This window comes from Frieseomelitta varia, unplaced genomic scaffold (assembly GCF_011392965.1).
Source record: "Frieseomelitta varia isolate USP_RPSP 00005682 unplaced genomic scaffold, Fvar_1.2 scaffold_187, whole genome shotgun sequence".
Lineage (NCBI taxonomy): Eukaryota > Metazoa > Arthropoda > Insecta > Hymenoptera > Apidae > Frieseomelitta > Frieseomelitta varia.
Genome location: NW_025109605.1, coordinates 177,817 through 200,807, shown reverse-complemented (window position 1 = coordinate 200,807; position 22,991 = coordinate 177,817). Strand labels below are relative to the sequence as shown.

The 22,991-nt window shown below is 27.7% G+C and overlaps 1 protein-coding gene across 2 annotated transcripts in view; it reads left to right on the top strand.

Moving 5' to 3' along the window:
* The first annotated feature begins 15,406 nt into the window (after positions 1-15,406).
* The window catches only part of LOC122539011 (4-coumarate--CoA ligase 1-like), a 64,265-nt gene continuing 56,680 nt past the window's right edge, over positions 15,407-22,991 (top strand). The window contains exons 1-2 of one of the 2 annotated variants that reach the window (XM_043673569.1): positions 15,407-15,434; positions 17,695-17,756. In XM_043673569.1, the coding sequence (XP_043529504.1) occupies positions 17,715-17,756 (42 nt within the window). In that variant the 5' untranslated portion in view covers positions 15,407-15,434; positions 17,695-17,714. Of the gene's footprint in view, positions 15,435-17,644; positions 17,757-22,991 lie in introns of both variants that reach the window. The other variant, XM_043673568.1, reaches the window with a different exon arrangement.

The window sequence follows — 22,991 nt, the reverse complement described above, 5'->3', positions numbered from 1 at the left end:
CCACGCTCCATTGCAGCTGTTGTGACGCGATCGCTATTATCTTCTTTCCCGATCGCTATCCTGCATGTCTATTATGTTTAGTGTCCTTTAGAAATGGTTGACATCGATTTAATTTCAGCATTTTCAGATGAATTACAGGGCAATCAAACGGCTCGCACTTCATAGTGATTGGCCAGCACTTGTCATCACATTCGCATAAAGCAAGTCCATTGTCAACGGGGAAATTAATGCGACCAAAAATTAGTGCCAGTCAGTGCGACAATCAATTACAAATCAGTCAATCTGACAATTATGGACAATTATAGTGTAACATTGCGACAGTTAAATCTTAACTTAAACTACAAGAAATTATGCGTAACCGTTACGGCACTATTTCGGAACATTATGGAAGATCATGACCGTATGAACTCGCAAGGAAATAATAATCGGTAATCAAATTATACAGTCTACTCATCACGATTTCTGATCTCTATCGGAATTGTTCCATTTTGTTTCATTTCGCTATACTTGACACAGTCACTATCCGCCTCAAAGTTTAAGTATCTCGAACCGGATCCATGCTGCTTGGTCCATCAAGTCACAACATACTCATTTACATTTGTGTTAGTAAGTTGCTTCTCTTATTTGTTTTGCACGCTGTTAATACACACAGTTATCCTGTAAATCGAATGATTTTGATAAACTTTGCAATATGTTGATTATAAATAAATTTAAAACAGATGTTTTGCGCCGCAATTATACATTACTTAGAAACTCATCTAAAATTCCTGCTTCATTTGTTTAAATTTATTTTATACCATTTTTTTATGTTAATTCAATTGCTACTCCAGTGATGTTCTTACTCTTTGAAAGGTTTATCTAATGCACGACTTCTGCTCCAGCTACAACGAAAATCAACAAGTTAGAATGTGAATAAAGTTCAAGGGGGAATTTCATATCCGTTGATTGCCAGTACACATTATGATATGTTACTACAGGGTTTCGAAAGTGAATTTGATCTGTAGACGTGTAGAATTTCTGCGAACATAATATTCATTTCTATGTTTCAACTTCTGAACTACGGTTAAATAAAGAAACACTAAGTAATAAAAATGTCAGAAGCATGTAAACAAGATTTAATATAGCAAAAAAAAAAGTTAGACTTCATTTAAAATAGTACATTATGGATTCGGGTATTTTAATAAATTGGAAGTTCTAATAAAGTTCATTAAATCTAATATTTAATATGCGTATCGATATACATATATATGTACCTATAATCATTTGCTATTTTAGCGTTTTGTAAATGGTTCATTACATACTTCAAATCTAGAAATAATACAAGTTGAAAAATAAATTTATGATTTAGTTCAATTAAAACTGTAGAAACAAAAGTCTTAATTTCATCTCGAAATAACGTATGTTTACGGACAAAGAATGCAGAGAAGGATGAAACAAAAGAAGATTTCTATAAATTACAGCGGCAGTTGGTCGCTCTCTAGCAATCGAATCTTAGAAACGTGTAAAAGTAATAGTTCTCGTCGTCCGTAAAAGTAATAAAGAGTTTTATATAAGAAAACCTTCAACAGGTTATGGGCCCAGTGCATTGTGCTTAAAAGTGTCGAATAAAGATTTGAAAATAAAAAAGATTATTTGAATACAGAAGAAGAAAAAAAAGGAAAAAAATGGAGAACAAAATGGCCGAAGAAATTAGCCACGTGATGAAGTTTAGCCATGTTGACGCAGAGAATATGCAACTTTGGAAATTTCAGATAACGATTATACTTAAATCACACGTACATACATATATATAAATATGTAACTGAAAAAATTTCAAGAGAAAAAAGAACCGAGGTTTGGGAAAAGAAAGACACGAACGCCGAAAAGGTGCTGGTGACAACAATCGACCGGAAACCGTTGATGCACATGATAAATTGTGTTACCGCATTTGATATGTAGATAACATTATTAAACATGTATGAAAGAGGCGATGAACAATTAACATGCAATCTGATGGAGCAATTTTTCAGTTGCACGTACGACAAAGGTTTGAGTATCGGTGATCATATAAGCAAACTCGAGAATCATATAAGCAATCTCGCACACCGATTAAGATCATTGGGGTCCGAAATAGGTGATGATATGATTATGGCGAAGATTTTAGTTACTCCTCCAGAGAATTTAAAACATTTTGCCACCGCGTGGGAGTCTGGACAGAAAGGAGAGAAAAAATTGGGAAATTTAATCGCTCGATTACTGGCCGAAGAAAGTAGGAATAAAACGGACAAGGAGGGCATAGTGGCGTTTCAAATTTCCGAAAAAAATGCTTCAACTGTAACAAAGTCGGACACATAGCAAAAAACTGCCGAATAGATTCGTCGAGTAATAGAAAGTCCCATACCCAACGGACATTACAGAAAGGACACAGTCAGTCCTTCCTGTAGAATCAGTAAGAAAAACAATCATTTGGAAGAGGACTGCTATTTTCATGATGAGAAGCATAAGGGAAATCAATACAATAATGAAATAGTTTTCCTAATAAATAATGTACGAGACGAACCCATGTGGATAATGGACTCAGGCACCACGACTCATATAATAAATGAGAAAGGTAAGCTGACAGATATGATACAAACAAATGCTAAAGTGCAAGTAGCAAAATAAGATGAGACAGTCATAAGATGAGAGTTCACGCTATAGGAAAATTAAGATGTACATTCCAGATTCAACGACAAATCTATTATTTGTAAAAGCCATTACAGATAATAACGACAAAGTGACATTCATGGACAAAGTAACTACCAAACACTCAGATCAAGTAATATTAAGAGGGAAAAAAATTGCAGAATAGGCTTGAGTAGACAGAGTTAGCAATGAAAAAAGAAGCTAGCTTGACAGTAAATGGAGCAGAAAAAGCAACAATGTGGCATAGAAGACTTGGGCACATACACAGAGAAAGACTGAAAAAGCTAATAGAACTAATCGACAACTTGGATATCAAAGGAAAGGATGTAGATGAAATTGATAAAATATGCGACACTTGCTTAAAGGCCAACCAAGACTTCCGTTTAAAAAGATACGCGAGAAAACTAATGAGACACTAGAACTAACACACACAGATGTCTGTGGATCGATCAACCTCATCACATGGGAAGGAAAACGCTATTTTTTGACCTTTTTGGATCATTATACGAATTTTAGTATAGTGTACTTGATGAAACACAAATCAGAAGTTTCAGAAGTTCAAACCGAGCTTACTACATTGCATACGTTGTAAACCAGCCAGGAAAAAGGTAAAAAAAAATAAAGTGTGATAATGAATGTGAATATGCAAACGCAGAAGTTCAAGACTGATGCAAGAGGAAAGGGATACAGATGGATTACACTGTGCCCTATATACCACAACACAACGGAAAAGCGGAGAGACTCAATTGGTCGTTGATGGAAAAGGCACGATCTCTGATATTCGATTCGAAGATGAAAAAATCGATGTGAGAAGAAGCGAAATACACCAACGTCAGTTACGCTATTTGAAGCTTGGACGAAAAGGAGACCAAATCTTGATAAAATTAGTATGTTCGGCTGTGAAGCCTATACCAAGATCCTGGGACCTTTAAAGAAATTAGATGAAAGAAATTCAAATTAGTAGGATACAGATTATGAGAATGGTTACAGATTATGAGACGATCAAGAACGGAAAATAGTCATCAGAAGAGACGTAATATTCAATGAAGTCACGAAAGAAGACAAAGAAAAGTAAAAGACAAGGTAATAAAATTACAAAACGACCAAGAAAACGAAGAAGAACCAGAAGAAATTTAAGAAAGAAGCATAGAAAACAGACACATAATGGAAAACTTTGATGATACGGAATTGAAGAGACAAAGGAGAAGGAAAGATAGAGGAGAAGAAAAAATTCTAAGAAGATCAGAAAGAACAAGAAAGCCTCCAGAAAGGTGTTTAGTTCACACATTTCTAATATATAAAGAAGCAATTTCAGGTAGCAGATAGAGACAAATGGATTGAGGCCATCGAAAGAGAGAAAGAGTCCATTGAAGAAAACCACACTAGTTGATCGAAGTTGATCGAAGTGAAGCCGAGGGATTTAAACCGCTAACCTGCAGATGGGTGTTAAAAATAAAAGATGACGGAATCTATAAAGCACGATTGATGGTAAGAGGATGCGAACGAAGATCTGGTATAGATTACAACGAAACGTTCAGTCCAATGGTGAGTACGAATGCACTTAGAATCCTGTTTGCATTAACGACAAGCCTTAGATACAAAATGATAGCACTCGGCGTCAAGACAGCCTTCCTATACGGCGAAATGAAAGAGGATATATTCATGTATCCCTCTGAAGGTTACGAATACAAAAATAAGTTATATAAACTAAAAAAAATCCTTATATGGTTTGAAACAGGCCCCGATGAAATGGAATGAAAGGTTCACAAAATTGCTGAAACAAAAAGGACTGGAAACCGAACAGTGTATTTTCAGAGGAAAGAAACAGTAATTTGATACTGGCCATATACGTCGATGACGGAGTGCTTATGCCAGACAGTGTACAGGAAATAAAAAAGCTGCTGGAGGAGTTTGATATGCGAATTGTAAGAGAAACAAAAACAATTATTGGTATGGAACTATCAAAGACAGCAGAAGGCTTGAAAATTACTCAAGGTCGATATGCACGAAATATCCTGAAAAGATTCGGGATGGAAAAGTCCAAACCCGTAAAAACTCCAATGGTGAAACAAGACAACATTCAAAAAGAACGATATTTAGTCAGAGAAGTCATAGGACGTTTACTATTCCTCTCCAATAAGACAAGACGAGCTATGGCGTCAACGTGTGCAGCAGGTACACTGACAAACCCACGGATAAATTAATAATAAATGTCAAGCGAATTTTCAGATACGTACAAGAAACTAGAAATGAGAGTGTAACATATAACATGAACCAGCCCGACGATGAATTGCCTTTAGTGACTACGCAGACGATTCCGAGACTAGAAGCACGACCGGGTTCTTAATCATGTGTAGAGAAGGACCGATAAGTTGGTACTCGAGAAGACAATCCACGGTGGCCTTATCTACTACAGAAGTTGAGTACATAGCAGAATGTTGCAAAGAATTAATGCATCTCAAAAGTCTAATTGAAGAATTAACAAACATGCCGGTCAGGATCATGCTTTATATAGATAATCAGAGCAGACTCTGCTTAATTAAAAAGGGAATAGTAAAGAAAAGATCCAAACATATCGAAGTCAAATTGCATTATATACATAATTTAGTTAAAGATAAAATGATAAATGTGAAATATTGTCCTATTACAGAACAATTAGCAGATATTCTAATAAAACCACTAGATAACGTTAAATTTAAAGAATTAAAGGCCCACGTTGTAAACTAGTCCAGAAAGCGAAAATCTAAATATAAATATAAGTATAGATATAGATTCAAGTATAAGCATAAATATAAATGTAGTATGTATAGATGTAAATACAATCAATCACGAATGTAATCGAAACGAAATTACGGAGGAGTGTAAGAAACAAACGTCTTAATTTCGACTCAAGATGACGTATGGACAACGAGTGCGAAGAGAGATGAAACAAAAGAAGATTTTTGTAAATTATAGCGACAGTCAGTTGGTCACTCTCTAGCAATCGAATCTTAGACGCGTGTATCTCGTCGTCCGTAAAAGTAATAAAGAGTTTTATATAAGAAAACCTTCAACGAAAATGATAAGTAATAAGTAAGACAAAAATAGTTGTAATTATAAAGATGATTCTTGATCTTTCATTCCATTTTATGATATTACAATTCTAGATTCTCTCTGATAACTTTTTACTCATCGTGTTTTCGTGTATTTTTTTGAAAAATACTCCATTGGAACATTTGGAGATTGTATCATACAGCATTCTTGCTCGTCTTGTTATATTCTTGTTATATTGTTAAGGCCTGTGACATTAATGCTAAGAACATGAGGAGAAAACGTATTGTCAAGCGTTAATTCATAAAATTCAAGCTTCTAACACTTGATATTATCTTTTACTGATCATTATCTTATTTTTTACTGATTCATCCACTAGAAACATAAGTATTTACGTAAAACAAAAATTCACTTATAAATTTTCTGTAGCATAAATCACTTTACTTATAATTTTTTTTTATAATAGTTGACGTTTATTAACTATTAATTATCCAAAATATTTACATTTAATATTTTCTATTTAAAAACTTATTGAGCTAAGAGACGGTTCATTGTTTATGTCAAAAGAACATAAAGAGACGCGGAAATATGTCATATCATTTTATTTTTCTTTATTATTTTATTTCTATAAAATTTTTTATTTCTATTAAAACGAATTCAGTTCATTCCTCCTATATGTTGTATATAATATATGAAAAAGTAAATGATGAAAAAAACACGTACTTACTAGACAGTAAAATAAAAACCTAGACATGATAATACAGAATTTTATTATTAGCATGTTGTAATCCGAGAATACACAATTGTAATTTTAAATTACATGTATTGCAATATATATGACTGACAATTAATATATTTACATAAACTGGCTTTAAATATTACCTTTAAATATTATGTACTTATTAATAAAAATGAAAATTAGTAGCTATCTATTTATTTATATGTATATTATATAGTGTATTATTATCAAACTTATTAAATTTATTAAATGTTTATTAATATATTATGTATAATATTTTTTTGTATGTGCACTATTTTTTTTAGAAATGAATCATTTTGACCGACTTCGTTTTTGACCCTGAAAACAATTTTTATCTGCATTTTATTTAACTTTCCATTACATCCCTTTTTTCTGATTCCTCAAAAAATATTCAACTGTTATTATGATAATTGTTTATTACGTTGTTAAAACCTGTATTCAGATACTGATTTTGGTTTATTTTTTTTCCTTTTCTTTCTTTTTTTTTTTATTTATCTTTTTTGAAAAAAATGCTTATAATTTCAGGAAAGTAGTTAATTATATTTCCAAAATTTCTATATATGTATATCATTCCTTTTAATGAACACGAAAAATCCAAGGACATCCAATCACTTTGTTCCGGACTATATTTAAATTTGCTTAATTACGTAATCAACACGAGTATATTGTACATACTTAAATAAGTGTTAAGTGTAGAATAAAATTTTTTAGTTTACTTTATTTCTAAAAAAATAGTCTTTAAATATATTTATAAATTGTTTTGGTACACGTGATTGATAAATTTTAAAATTGAATTTTCTCGAAAACAAAATGTTTCATGAAAAAATTTTATTCTAGATTTCTTACTTATTTTCATACGTAGAATAACCTTTTGTTAATTATTCATTTTTATGCAATATGAAAGTAACCAAATTCAAGTATTGTAGTGTGCCGATTTGAATCAACGTATTGGACGAAGATTTGATCGGTAGCTTGCCTTCAATGTTAATTGCAGGGCAGCTAGTTCAAAGTGAAAGGTTTGATTGGATTTTAGTTCACTCTTCAAGGTTGAACGAAGTTGAGTTAGATTAAATCTTAATTCACTCGTCAGGAAGTTGAGTTGAATAATTTGAATAATCTGACGGACGTGAATTAAGTAAGTAACGAATGTAGACTGAACGAAAATCTGTTTCGTTGAACAGTACTTCCTGGCTTGGTGATCTGACGATCCTTGAACTCTCTTGCTGAACTATTAAATCTGTCTTTTTCTCTTTCTGGATCGATTTTATATACATATGGACTCTATTGTGTTCTTCCCAATGGATTGGGCAGGTAAGCTAATTAAAGTCAAGAAGTGCCGTTGAGTGAGATCGGCCCCATAAAGTAAAAAATATTTATAATTGCCCTTTGGCCCAACGATACTGTCTAGAAATGCGTCTCTCAAATTGGGAATTTATGTATTAATTTTTGTCCCTTTGATAGGGGTAGTGTAGTAGAGAAAGTTATGGTCGTTGGAATTTGGAATTATACCTGACTGTCAATTTCAAAGTTCGATGACTTTTATATTCGCATTGAGGTTCATGGTCTCTTGTTTGGTAAGACCGAACAAGTATGTTTGAAAAAATTTTCTCTGTTTTCTCCAAAACAAAGCGTCATGTAAGAAAACTTTATTTTACATTTTTGGTTTTTACATTTTTCTACATAGAATCATCACATCACATTCTAAGACAAATTATTTATTGTTTAAAGCAAAATTTAATCATTAGTGTATTTTTTATTTTATCATTTCAGTAATTAGATGCTATTTTTATTAATTTTTAACTTAAATTTAATTTTAATTTTGATTTTTAATTCTTAGTTATTAATGAAAGATTTAAATTAACAAATTTGGACTAAAAATCCAATAATAAAATTTTTATTTTTAATTTCTTAAGCTACATGTATTAAAATAGTTAGAATTAAAAATTTATTTCATGAAAGTAATAGTATAAATTTTAAACAGTACAAATTGTATTCATTTTTAAAAAATTTTTTCATAAAAATTGCACATTGTTGTAAGACTCTAATAAATGTAACATATAAGTTTAAACACATATCTAGAACACATATCTATTCGTTATAGAATAAGATTTAATATAATACTTATTATTGTAATAGCAATTATTATTGTAAAAATTTAATATAACTTTTTCCAATTATCTAAAGTTAATATGGAAAAGAAAAGTTGTATTAAAAATCAAATTTTTTAAGGTTTTCTCTCTAATTTTGATTTTTACAAATAATAATTTTTAATAAATAAATTGTATGTAAGCAGCATGAATAAAAAATTTTTGAAACTAATAAATTTTTTTCAATATATATTGCATAATTATTTTCTGATCCAATGTCGAAATAATTAAAAAACAGTTGCCCTCTTATTAATTTTATTATTGAAGATCATTGTTCTTTCACTAACTTATCAATCAGAAGATTAATAATATGTACAACAATATAAATTTTTATTGAATGTTTTAAAAATCAATATGTAGGGATAAAACGTTCGTGTTAGTTCACGATCGGTTTCCAATACAGGTATGTAACAATCGATATTCATGTAGGAAGTAAAGTAAACGTTTCATCTTCGTGCGATAAATTAGAAATACCTCCGTTTAGTATCACGTTTGATGGATGCGGTACAGCTTGCGGAATGCTGGCACAGTAGGTATTAAAAAAAAAAAAAAAAAATGAAAAAAAGAAGGCGGTGTCCTTCGAAATAAAATTGCGTAATAAAGGTTGTGATATGTCACGTTCAGCGTCTCGAACGTTTTCAAACTCGTCGACCGTCTGGAACTAAGCTCGACCGGAACTGGGAATGCGATCTTCCTGCACACCCGGACCAGTGTGCAACTACTTCATGCCAAGAGTATTTGAAATACTCCGCGGTCCAGGATGAAGTATGCCATGGTATCAGAGGTTTGTGGGCTGTAACAAAGCAGGCCCTCCGGGCACCGAATGTACATACAGCCCTGGCATTTACCGCCAAACGACGACGACAGCCTGAATGCTGCAGGACTCCTGAAAACTTCCTCATAAACGGCTATTTGCGTTCGAGGAATTGGGACACGAGTACACCATGAAATTTTATTTCTCATCCGACGAGCTGGTAATACACTATGGAAAGTTATTTGCACATCTAGATCAAGATTTTATTTATGAATCGTAATACAGACGAAATAACATATTTATGTTGAAACATAATCTGCGTGGAATATCGGTCAATTTTTACATTACTTTTCGTATCAAATTTGTAGTTAAATTTATGAAATTTAATTGCAAACAAATTAGATTTATTACATTTATTATTAATTCAATTATATAAATATTTATAAAACTTATATAATAAATTATTAAATAAATTATATAAATATTATATAAATGGTATATATATTCATATTTCCATATATTTATTATACAGGGTCTCATTTAAGTATGATTTCCAAATATCTTTCTTAACTATAAGCACGCAAAGAATATTTTATATGTAATTTGAATTTGCATGATATTAAGTGACTAATATCTTACAGGCATTGTTTTTTTTTTTTCAAAGTTTCCAAGGCCATCGATATTTTTCTTAAATATCTACACATTTTTCTGTTGTATCGCATAGCTTATGAAAAAATACATTTAATGAGACACCATTTATAGAGTGTTCCGCATTTTAGTTAAAATGTTGTTAATATGTTCTATATCTAAAAATGAGACTAAAGTATCATGTAGCTAAAAATTTCATAAATGTTTCAGTAGGAAATTATAAAAAAATATAAAATATAAAACTGCACATAGATATTTAGATATGCATTTAAAAATGTCATTTATTGATACAAAATTAATATCGAAGCGCTACTGAATTCATTATTCAAGACCAAATTTTATATTGACTTTATCGAATTTCTTCATGCTCAGTTTTAATTCTTATAATCAATTTAGCTCGCATAAATATTTTCATCCTGTGAATATTTGTTTTCAACACACAACTAAACTTTACAACTAAAACTTTAAACATGCAATGTCTTATAATCTTTCTGATTAATATAATCAGAATATAATCTCTGATTTTTATTTAAGTCTTATTTTTACCTATAGAACAAATTGGTACTAAAAAAATGCATATGTATATGTCTAATTTCACTATTCTCTAAAATTTTATATCATTAAACTTATTCAAATATATTACGTTACACTACATTGCATTACGTTAAAAGTATTACAGAAGTATTACATTATATGAAGTCTATAAATGAAACAGGAATCATATAACATTTTGTCAAACATAGTTATATATGCAATATTATTGTTAATATTTTGCAGAAGTCTTCTTGCAATCGTATGCACTCTATTAAATATAAATAACACTGAATTTTCGCAAAAATGGTTATTCATTTTAAAAAAATTTTCCCTAGATTCCATCATACGTGTCCAATCAGGTTTGTATCAAGCGATTACGGATAAGTTTTATTGAACGTGTTATGCACCAGTCAGTGACACAATATGTGGATTGTATATTTTGAATTACAAATAATAAAAACGAAATGTACTTCCAATTTCTAGTTTATTCGAATTTATTTGCGATTTTTCTTTAAAATATTCAAACATAGATATGACTTTCGGTTCAATAAAATGTTACTATTATGTGACTATTAATGACTTAATTAACTTTCGTAGTAATATAGTTAATTTTTTTGTAGTTTTTTAGAAATATTTATTACTATAAGTCTTCGTGTATAATCACTTTTAAATATAAATATTTTAATTATACATAATAATAGAAAATATTACTGTTTTTACTTTTGTATTCTGTATTCTGTATTCTCTTTTACATTTTATCAAAGAAATATTTATGTAAATAGAATTAATGTAGATAACAGATAACTCTTATATTTTTGAAATTTACAGTGAGCAACGAAAGTATTCGAACGGCATGATAGAAAATAATTGATTATACAAAAATTGTATAATAAATTGTAATTTGTACTATTGTATATATATTTGCTAAATATATGCAAAGTTAGAGAAAAATTAAACAATAAGTAAACAAATTACATAACATTTTTCACGGGTACGGCGTAACAAAAGTATTCGAACGCTGAATTATAAACACTATACATTGTAAACACAAGACTGCCGCGAGGTCTAAATGTAAACAAAAGATCTTCAATGTATTTCCAACAGTATTTGAGAGCAAACTGAACCGAAAGTTAAACGTTAACCTGTAATTCAAAATAATAAGTGGTAAAACATCGGAGACAAGTAAACCCGAACGAGAAATTATTATAATTGTTAAATTACACAAAGAAGGTAAATCATATAAAGAAATTGCTTTTCTAAGCAGAATCAAATCAACAATTCATTATATAATAAAAAAGTATAATACGAACGGAAATATTGCAAATGAACAAAGATCTAGGCGTCCAAAAAAATTAACACCACAGGAAGAAAAATTGCTTCTGCATGAAATAAACAAAGATCCGTTTACATCTATTCCAAAATTGGCAACAATGGTTGTTACAAACTTTAATAAAGAAGTACACGCCCAATTATGTCGAAGAATGTTATGGAAAAACAATTTCCATGGTAGAGCCCCACGAGAGAAACCATACATTAGCAAGAAGAATAAATTACTTCGTTTAAAATTTACCAAAGAGTATATAAATAAGGACATACATTTTTGGAACACTGTTATTTTTTCGGATGAAAGTAAATTCAATTTATTTGGGCCCGATGTAAAGATAATAAAAAGATAATAAGGAGGAAGCCAAATAAGGAGTTGGATTCAAAAAGTTTGAAGTCTACAGTGAAACATGATGGAGGCTCCGTAATGGTATGGGGCTGCATATCTGCTAATGGGCCTGGAAATTTCGTATTTATCGATGGAATCGTGGACAAAACTAAATATTTAAATATTTTAAAAGAAAATTTAATCAATAGTCCCGAAAAATTAAGTGTATCAAGAAATTTTTGCTTCCAGCAGGAGACCCTAAACATACGGTCAAAATAGTACAAAAATGGATCTTAGATAATGTATCCCATACATTATCCAGCCTACCACAAAGCCCTGACTTAAATCCGATCGAATTTTTATGGAAAGAATTCGATAGGAGACTTAAAAAAATAATATAACGAGTAAAGAGTCTTTAAAACAAAATATCCTAGCAGCGTGGTACTCTATGGATTCAAGTGTTGCTAGAAAGTTAGTCAATATTATACAAAATCCAAGTTATTAAAGTCAAGAGTGGCCCAACTAGATATTAAAATGCAATATAATCACATATATTGCATTCTATCATGACTATTAAAATTGCGTTCGAATATTTTTGTTATGACTTATATGTACTTATCCGTAAAAAATGTTATGTAATTTGTTTACTTATGGTTTAATTTTTCTCTAACTTTGCATATATTTAGCAAATGTATATACAATAGTATAAAAACAATTTGTTTCAATAAATTGCAATTTATTATACAATTTTTGTGTAATCAATTATTTTCTATCATGTTGTTCGAATACTTTCGTTGCTGACTGTATATACAGCAAACAATATTTACAGATAAAATAATCAAATAATTATTCAATGTATATTTCTTTTAAAAAATAGCATGATTTTTAAATTACATAAGAATTCTTAAATATATTTCTTAAAAGAATTTTAAATAGATTTCTAAATTCTTGAAGAATATTTTGAGCTAACTACTAAGACTTAAAAAGCAAAATAAGTTACTATGTTACTTTATATTAGGTCGTGTCATATAAAATGTTGAATTTGTGTTCATTCAATTTGAGCGTTGGTTTGTTCGATTTCTTGTTCGATTCTTTGATTGGAAATTTGATATCTTTAAAAAGCTTATTATATTTTGCGTTTAGAAAAGATATTTTTAAATGAATTTTTAATTTTATTTCTTTCTAAATTAAATTTCTTTCAATATGTTCACTATCCTATAAATTTGTATTCTTTTCTTGTATGAATTTAAATTAGATCCCTATAATGTATCCCTCACTTTCCCAGATATTTCTCTTCATGAGAATTCATCGTTTCTATAAATCAAGATTTCTTCAAAAAGAGTATTTTTTCATTAGAATGGAAAAAAATCGTGGATGCACATGCCACCTATTTTGATTAAAATTAAAAATAATTTTCAAATATCAAACATAAACTTTTTATATAAAAATTCGACATTTCACATAACACGACCTATAATAATATTATTTAAAATACAATATGAAATTAAAATTTGGTATTAAGAAATTTAAAATTAAAATTAAAATTTAGCATCAAATAACGAAAATAACTTCCGAAGTAAACACTCTTTTCATTGATTAAGCTTCTATAATTGGCTCTATCACTTTTTTTTCCGTATGTCAACACGAGCAATAATGAGGGATGTCCGTCTCTTGATGAGTTATTTCCCAACGAAAATTTCAATTTCTATATTATGAATTAAACCTCTTGGAATAATTATTAATAAAACAATAATTATTAGCCTGCATTTATAGAAAATTTTAAAATGCAAAATTGCATAAAATGCGCATAATATAAAGAAGTGAAATGTTCAAAGTACAATACTTTTTAGAATATTTAATACAAATTAATTTTCTAGTAAGTTTCTGTTTTTTCAATTATATTCCCAAAAATATTGCACAAAATTGGCTGTTTAATTATAATCCGAGAAAGATTATATTTGGATTAATAATATATAAAATATTACTATTAAAATTCAGCAGAAATATCTTTGCTACATTGTGAAATCAGACAGTAATGTGAAATGAAAAAGGATTTATTTCATGTTACATACTATAATCAGTTTTAATTACGTCGATATTTTTTATTATGTTATTAATTATCTGTACAATAACTTAACAAACATTCAAAACGCAAATATAAGAAAAAATTAAATAAACCACCAAAAATATTATGGTATGGAGTTATTAAATAATAAAATAGGTGTAGGTATATAGGCCAATTGAATATATTACAAATTTTTAATACTAAAATAAGCAAATCATCAATATAACGGATTTCAGATTTTCTTTCTCTATAATTGTATTTTGATTTCTTTTTTTGTCGAAATTAATATTGTTTTCTGTGCATATGTACACATGTTAGCAGCGATGCATTTTCATAATCCATAATTCAGCTTTTCATGATTTACGACTGAACCGGCATTTCAACAATTAATTATTATATATTCTTATATTATTTTATAATATTTTATTTTAAAAAATCAGTATGAAGATATTTTTAGTTTTAATTCCAACGATCCAATATTATGCTCGTAATATAAGCGTTTTGAACACATTTTATGAATATTCAAATAGATAGGTATCTATAATAATAAATATATAGAATAAATGAATAAAACTCATTGCCCATTATAGTTGTATTCAATGTAAGCATTTTAGAAATCCGTTTAATATAGTTTAATACATACAAGATATAATACATTCATCTCTCGAAAATAATGATAACTATAAAAAAAACTCAAAAAATAATTCTAAATAATATTAAAAAAAGTTTTCCTTGCACGATATTCCTTTTGAAACGATATAGATACGTCTATGAAATTATGTTTAAAACTTAAAATATTTCTCAGCACCATTAAAAACCTTCTGGGCGATGCACGAATCTCACACCAGCTTCACCGTACACTACATTTCATATGTGTTAGTTTCACCGAACATGTAAAAACAAGTCTATACGTGGCAGGCTCCGTTAAACGAAGGTCGACAGATTTATTATATTTACAAATTTACAAAGGAAAAATGTTGTGGCATAAATGAGGAGATAAAATGAAAACTTATCAGCGTTAAAACTGACGTTTCATTGAATAATCTATTTAGTTCTCGTTATAAACTCGGAGAATACACATACAAATTTTCAATTCAAGCTGTATTGAAATAAATGTTATTAGTTTACTTTTAATACAAAGTGGAAAAAAGAAATCACCGAGAAGAAAAAAACAATATTAGGTACGTAGACAAATTATTCGTTTTGTAAAAATATGCAAATAATATAGTACATATGATAGTTGAATTTTTTATATATCATTTTCGTCATAATTATATGTCTATGATTTTCAAACTATTATTTATTATATTTTACTACTTTCAATTTTTATAAAAATATGTAAATTATACATATTAACTATACGTGCTGTTGAAAAAGAAATAATAAATTCTATTAATTATAATTTAATTAATTAATCATAATTTACTTTAAATCCTTTAAGTCTTCTTTTTGTGGGTAGAATGGGACAATAATATCTTTATCTTTCAACGAAAAACACAAAGTATATTTACACCAAAGATGATAACAAAATATTATATTGAAATGATAAGTCAGTTCTCTCTTTTCACACTCTTTTCTCACTGTCACTCTCTATCTCGCTTTACTTATCAGTTCTCGCTGTCTGACTTTTCTGTAAAGACTAACTGCTCTAGGACATTCTTCAAAACATCATTTACACTAGACTCTCACATATATTTATACCATAAACTTCATAACTATAGACAAAAGACTCTTGCTCATCCAAGGACACTCACACTTTTAGAATTAAATGTTATAAAAACAAAATAACAATATAACAATGATAATATATGACATATTAATAATAATAATAATATATGATAGAAAATTAAATTTTCAAAAACAAATATAATTAAGCAAATTTAGTCAGTCAATTAAATTGTTTAGTTTTTAAAATGCAGTAAAATATATGACATATAGTTCATTGATTTACTGATTTCTTATACAAATGTCTTTATTTTGATTCAAAATTATAATGTATTAGATAAATTTTAGATCATCTATTAATGCTTAAATTTTGTTGTAGATTTATATTTTATTTCAATGATTTTTAGACTATTATTTAAATTAAATATTATCAATAAATAAGGATGTATCAATTTCAAGCAATTCAAACATCAATAAACTTTGATTTCGTCATAATGATTTATAGGACTCTGCCAAATCAGAAATGTTTCTGTCTCTTATAAGACATGATAAGATTTAAAATTTCTTATAAACAAAATGCAATTAAAAATGTGTTTCTGAATATCTATTTCTGTATTGATATTTAATTATTCTTTTAATATTACGATTTTATACTTTTAATTTTATATTCTTATATTAAGGATATCCTGATATTAATTGCACGTAAAATATTTACACTGTTTTAAAATTATATTTATCAATATAACCATTTTTAGTACTTTGTATACTGTCAAAATATATACTTATAGATTACGTCATTAGGTAGTTATAAGCAAAGTAATTGCATATTTTATTTATTTTTTAAAATAAAAAGTACGATGTCTAATACTTTTACAAATATTGTATTTCAACTAATTTAGCTAGGCTTAATGTACATTTTCTATAACAATAGAATAATTATAATATTTATGTTGATTTCTGAAAATGAAATAAATAAGTTGCATGGATCTAACATAAAGTTTCATAAATATATAGATGTGTAAGTTATCATAATTGTATTATATTATTATATTTGAACATACGGTGTAAGTTTTTACACAACTAATAACGAGACAATTTTTATGTTTCATGATATGAATAGTTATATTATGTATTTAAAATCTATATTTATAATGAAATAAATAAAACATGATAAAATAATACAAAATGAACTAAACAAAATTAAATAAATTATGGTATCATAATGATTAATCTCAAACTAATAAAACGTTTGTCATTTACGTATGATAAGGTCATATATAAATTAATGTCTTCGTCACTTACGTATGATAAGGTCATATTTAATTTTTAACCGATTAAAACACAGAGAAATCTTCACATAAATGACTAAAAAATAATATATACATGTATGGTAATAAATTAAAAACAAGTAACATATTAATAGATACTGTAACATCATGCTTAAATTCTCACCTATACTGTAATATGTATATAATAGTGTATTAAATCTATATATAATATATTATATATCTATAATAAATCTAAATCTATATATATAGATCTAGTATAAATCTAAATCTATAATAATATATTAAATCTAATATAATACATTAAATTAAAATTTACTAAAATGTACATTATTTAATGAAAAACAATGTTTTGAGGTTATTTTGAATCAAATGAAAGTAACTTCAATGTTTTTGGTTCAAATGGACTGTCCTTAATTTTCTTTCATTTGTTTTTTCAGTGTATATTTCTTCCTTGCAACTTTATCATGAAAACACTACTTTCTTGCGGGAGTCTTTGACAAAGTTCTAATGCACTTTTTTAAATGCCAAAGTTTCTCACAAGTTTCGAAGGTAATATAGCTACGTTTTCTTTTTTTTTTTATTTCATGGATAATTTATACTATTTTTTTTCAACGAGTTAATTTGCTTAACGACCTTATTTGCAAAAGTCCCCATATTTTTTCACTTTTTAATAATATAATAAATTGTATATTTACTTCTACTAACAACTATATCTTTTTGTAATTTTTTTCTTTATAGAATTTAATTCTCGCATTTTTGTGACTCCGATTTCTTCCTATTCATAACTTTTATACTCTGATTATTATACATAGTATAACATGAAGTTTATTCGCGAAGACGATGTCTTAATATCAATTAAATTTATCTTTGACTGATAACAAGTGTTTGCGCTAAATATATTATAATTATAGGTCTGCGTACTTTAATTTTATTAAAATACCTAATCTTGAAACTTTTCTTTTGCTATCGGTGCCATATTTTGAATATACATATTTAACTTTGACTTATGTACCAAATGAGAAGAGTATTTAGCATTTCACCATATTTTTCCACAATTTCTTTTGCAATATTTATAATTATTATATACAACACTATATTTATATATAACTATTATATATAACTATTATATATAACTATTATATACAACACAGACAAACTCAATAAAAAAAAAAATATCTTGTGTATTAATTTAGTTTTGAACGAAACGGTTAGCTACTACCAAATTTTTAAATCTAATAATAAAGCCTTATAAATCAACAGATAATCTTAAAATACAAAACAAGATAACCTTGAAATAATCTTAAAATACAAAATATTGTGATTATCTCGCATTATATTATGAGATTATCCCGCTTGAATTATCAATGAATTGACTTGTCATGACACATACAAGTACAAGATAACCATTTGAAGAGTTAAAATGACATAGCAATATTATTTTTTTTTCAATATAAAATCACTTTAAAACAATATTAAAACTTCTTCCAAAGCCTTAGACTTTCAAACAAACAAAAAATCTAAGCTGCGGTTACAGTGAATGCTTTTTCTGACTAATTAACGTTTTGACGAGCAACGTTTTTACGTCAAAATGACTAAATAAATTATTCTTATGCGAGTAGTTATAGTACATGAATTTTCTTGTTCAGAAATCGCATGAATTCGTCAAAAAAATTTTACCACAAAATACTGGGATAAAAACTTCGACAGAACAAGCTATGACATTTGACGAGCAAGCTCACTAACAGATGATTCGTTCGAAAATAAAGAGAACGATATTGAAATACGAGGCATTCCAAAAAAAAAGAGATAAAGCAAATTATTTTTAAAATAAAACTAAAGAGAATCCTGCAGTTTGATCTAATTAATGGAAAGATTATCAATGAATTATCAAGAAAAGCACATGACAAGCAGTAGGTTACTATTTAAATTGATTTTTGGAGTAGATAGAAATTTGCATAAATGATAATATTGCCAAGATTGAGAAATCTGATCACCACATTAGTCAGTGTCATTACAATGTATACCAAAATTTTAGAGAGAAATAATTTTTATAAACTTTAAAAATAATTAAAAATAAACAGTTAATTTCTAATTACCAGATCAAAGGAAGGCATCCTATAATAGAACAAACGCATTGATTAATAGAAAGATTTTTAAATATGATTAAATATAAAAAGTATTGTACAGAAAAAGCGTTCAATGAGACTTCTTGAAAACAATCCAAGAATTTCCATATGCATTCTATCAAATGTTAAAATTTTAGTTCAGTAAACTGAATAAAAATAAAAAAAGGAAAGAAATTTATACAGGAAAAAGGAATTTTTTTTAATACAGAAATAAAGAAATTATACCAATCATACATCATATCAATGTATGTATTTTGCATCTTATACCCAACAGACACATTAACAATATGATAAAGAGATATGAAATATACATATTCAGAGAGTCTCATTTTCATTTTTCCATGCAATTAATTTAAATTAACTAAATTAAAAGCATTTCTTATTGTAAAAAAATTTTAAGTAAAACTTATTGTGTTTCGAAAGAAACATTTTATGATCATGGGATTTATCTAGGTAGAGGGCATTTTCGAAATCTCAATCATTTTTATTTTTGCATATAGAATCATATATTTTTTATGCATTAGGTAACAAAACTCGATATTCTCTCTTAAAGATAATTAGTTTAAGAGATATTTTAACTTTTATTTTATAATATCTATCGCGGAAGGACAAGGTCAGTATTTTCGCATTCGTAATTTCATGTCTCGGACAAAATAAAGTAGTGAATAGAGAATAAATAATTTTTGTTGCAAACAATTTTTTATCAACATAACACTGGATTGTTACTTATACTAATCATCTAAATAATAATAATTTTATTTTTTAAATAAAAAATTTTTTAAATTATTTTATTTTTTAAATTATGACGTAAATTGTACACATCTTCAAAGAAAAAAATTTTTTCCAATCTTTTTGCATTATGCGTATACTTGATTTTCATTTTCACTTAATAAAAAGATAACTTCTTATTTTTGAAAATAAAACATGCTCAACGCATATAAGAAAAAGCATGTAAGCAAAGTAACAAACAGAAAATAGAAGATAGTAGTAATGTTAGAATTACGTAGTAATGTTGTTTAGGAGATTTATCTCAAACGATTTTGACTTTGACATATATTATCAACGTCATTTTCCTACAAAAGAGTTTACTCATCGCTCGTTTTTTGTTAAAAAAAATTATTAGTTAAAAAACTAAAAAATAAACAATAGTTATACTTCTGTAAATATAATTTTAAAAATAAAATTGTTAAATATAACTGATGTTAACAGATTATTTTAGATATTTTATTATATTTTCATACATTACATGTATTCTCTATATTTTCATACTTTTAAATTTTCCGTAAATAATTCACATTTTATTAATAAGCATTCGATATCATGAGTCTATATGTTAGTAGAGCTTAGAAAAATACTATTAAAATATTTTTTATACGTACAAATAAGGAACTGAATACGTATTTCCATATAAAAAAATCAATACTTGTCATTTCACTTACAAATTAGATGATTGAAGCAAAGATTTAAAATGGCCACGATATCGATTTCAGTTCTAAAAGTAATTTTTAAAAGCTGAAATAATCTGAAACAATTACGAACGAAAAAAATTTTGACTTATATCAATTTTGAATTCCAATTTTATACTGGGTATGTACATATTGTATTAATCAGTTAATAATAAAATAATAATACTTCAATGTTTATAAACTTTAATTATAATTATTATTTGTCGTCTTTTACAAATTTATCAAAATTTAAACAGAAGTCATAAGACTTCTTTATCAGAATAAAATGTTTGGATAAAATTTGAAATGCTCAACAATTGATAAGAAGTTTTAAACTTCAATCTTTCGGCCCAAAGAATAAGCTTTCTATTATAATAAAGAGATATAAACATATTGACTGCCGATTCAAAAAATGTATATTATTCATAAAATATTTTGAAATACAATAATAAACTCGATATATTCATTACCATTATAAAGACGCTATAAAATCGATATAGAACCGAAATCAAAATCGATATAAATCAAGACTCATTCACACTTCAAAATTATTTTGATTCTGATCACTATTATTTCACTGATCACTAACTATTTCACAGATTATTTCAGAAATAATTACTCAACAGTTGAATAAATCTAAAGTCTAATATAATATAATCTCAAACGTACCAGAGAAAAAGAAGTTCAGTTATCTTCTTAAATATTAGTCTGGATAATAAAGTTTGGTATCCCGTTCTATTTTACAAAATTAAAATAAATTTATCTCAATATTTTTTATTTCCAAAATCATATTTAAGTAATAGATGAAAATTTCTATCCCATTACGTTTGTAGTAACGCAAGTCGCAAGCGTGTTTCGGCGCGAAAATTATACTCTTTGTACAAAGAGATATTATGCCGCACCCACATTGCTGTTGACGTATAGTTTGAGTAAAGTGTGGACATTAGCGAATAGTGATCAAGTTATAGCGAGCTCACTTGCAACAGCGCATAGTTCGCCCAGTAGTACGTCAAAGAATCTGTTCGCGAGCTTGAAGTGTATGTGGATGCGTTGAAGATCGCAAGCGACAACTATTAGCGAATTGTTAGAGAGCTATTCGAGAACAATTCTGCCCAGTCTAGAGTCAACATTAGAGTAGCTATGTTCGACAATACTGTAACATTAATAATTAATCAAGATCCCAAGATAATTTCTAAAATGCTTCAGAAAGGAATTGGAGATATAGAAACATGATCGCTTTTAGTACGAAAAGAAAAAACTATCCTAGTGTCAAGTTATATGGTCAACTTTTGCCGTTTATAGATAAAGCGAAGTACCTTGAGATGCATTTGGACAGTATGTTAAGTAGTGCACAAAAGAAAAGAGTTGAATCTCAAACTATATAAAATGGAAATTTCAACTGTCACTACACAACAAACTAACTATTTATAAAGTTATTCTGAAATCAATGTAAATTTATGGAGTACAGGAGAACTTTCAAAAATTTAAAACAGGAAATAGAATCAATTTTTATTAGATATTTTCGGATATCTAGTAGATATTTTTACTTTATGACCGAACTTAAGTTATTTCGAACATTTTCTTTAATATTTTAAGTAATTATATAAAAAGATGGAATTGCCACTGATTTTAATGACTTTGGAATATATTGTCAAAGTCATTATTTTGTTTTTTCTATACATATAATGGGTTAAATTTGGATAACTAGATACATATGCATATCATGGATATCGATATTGAATTATTGTTTACCATAACTTCGTTATTAATATTACTCTGTATCTTTATTTGTTATATTTAATAATTATTGTCAGTTTTCAATTACCGTAAAATAACAGTCAACATTTCAATTAATGATATTACAAATTATTGCACGATGATATCAATACCTTTAATTTTATTACTTAATTTTGCTCATAACTCATCGAATGACTTAACTAATACTTACAAGAATGAAATTCAAAACAAAAAGAATAATTTCGTTCTCTTTTCTTTTTTTCTTTGCCTTAGGATAAAACTAGTATTTCCTTCTGTACAAAAGTCAAGCTTAATTAAATGATTTTGCCCAATATCTTTATTTCTCTTCTTCTAAACACGAGCTAGCTCATGACTCAATGACTGATTAGATCATTAGTTTCATTAATATTTAAATTAGTTTTACTCTATTACGTTCAATGCATCTAGTTTATTTCATCTTCTATTTTTCTCACAAA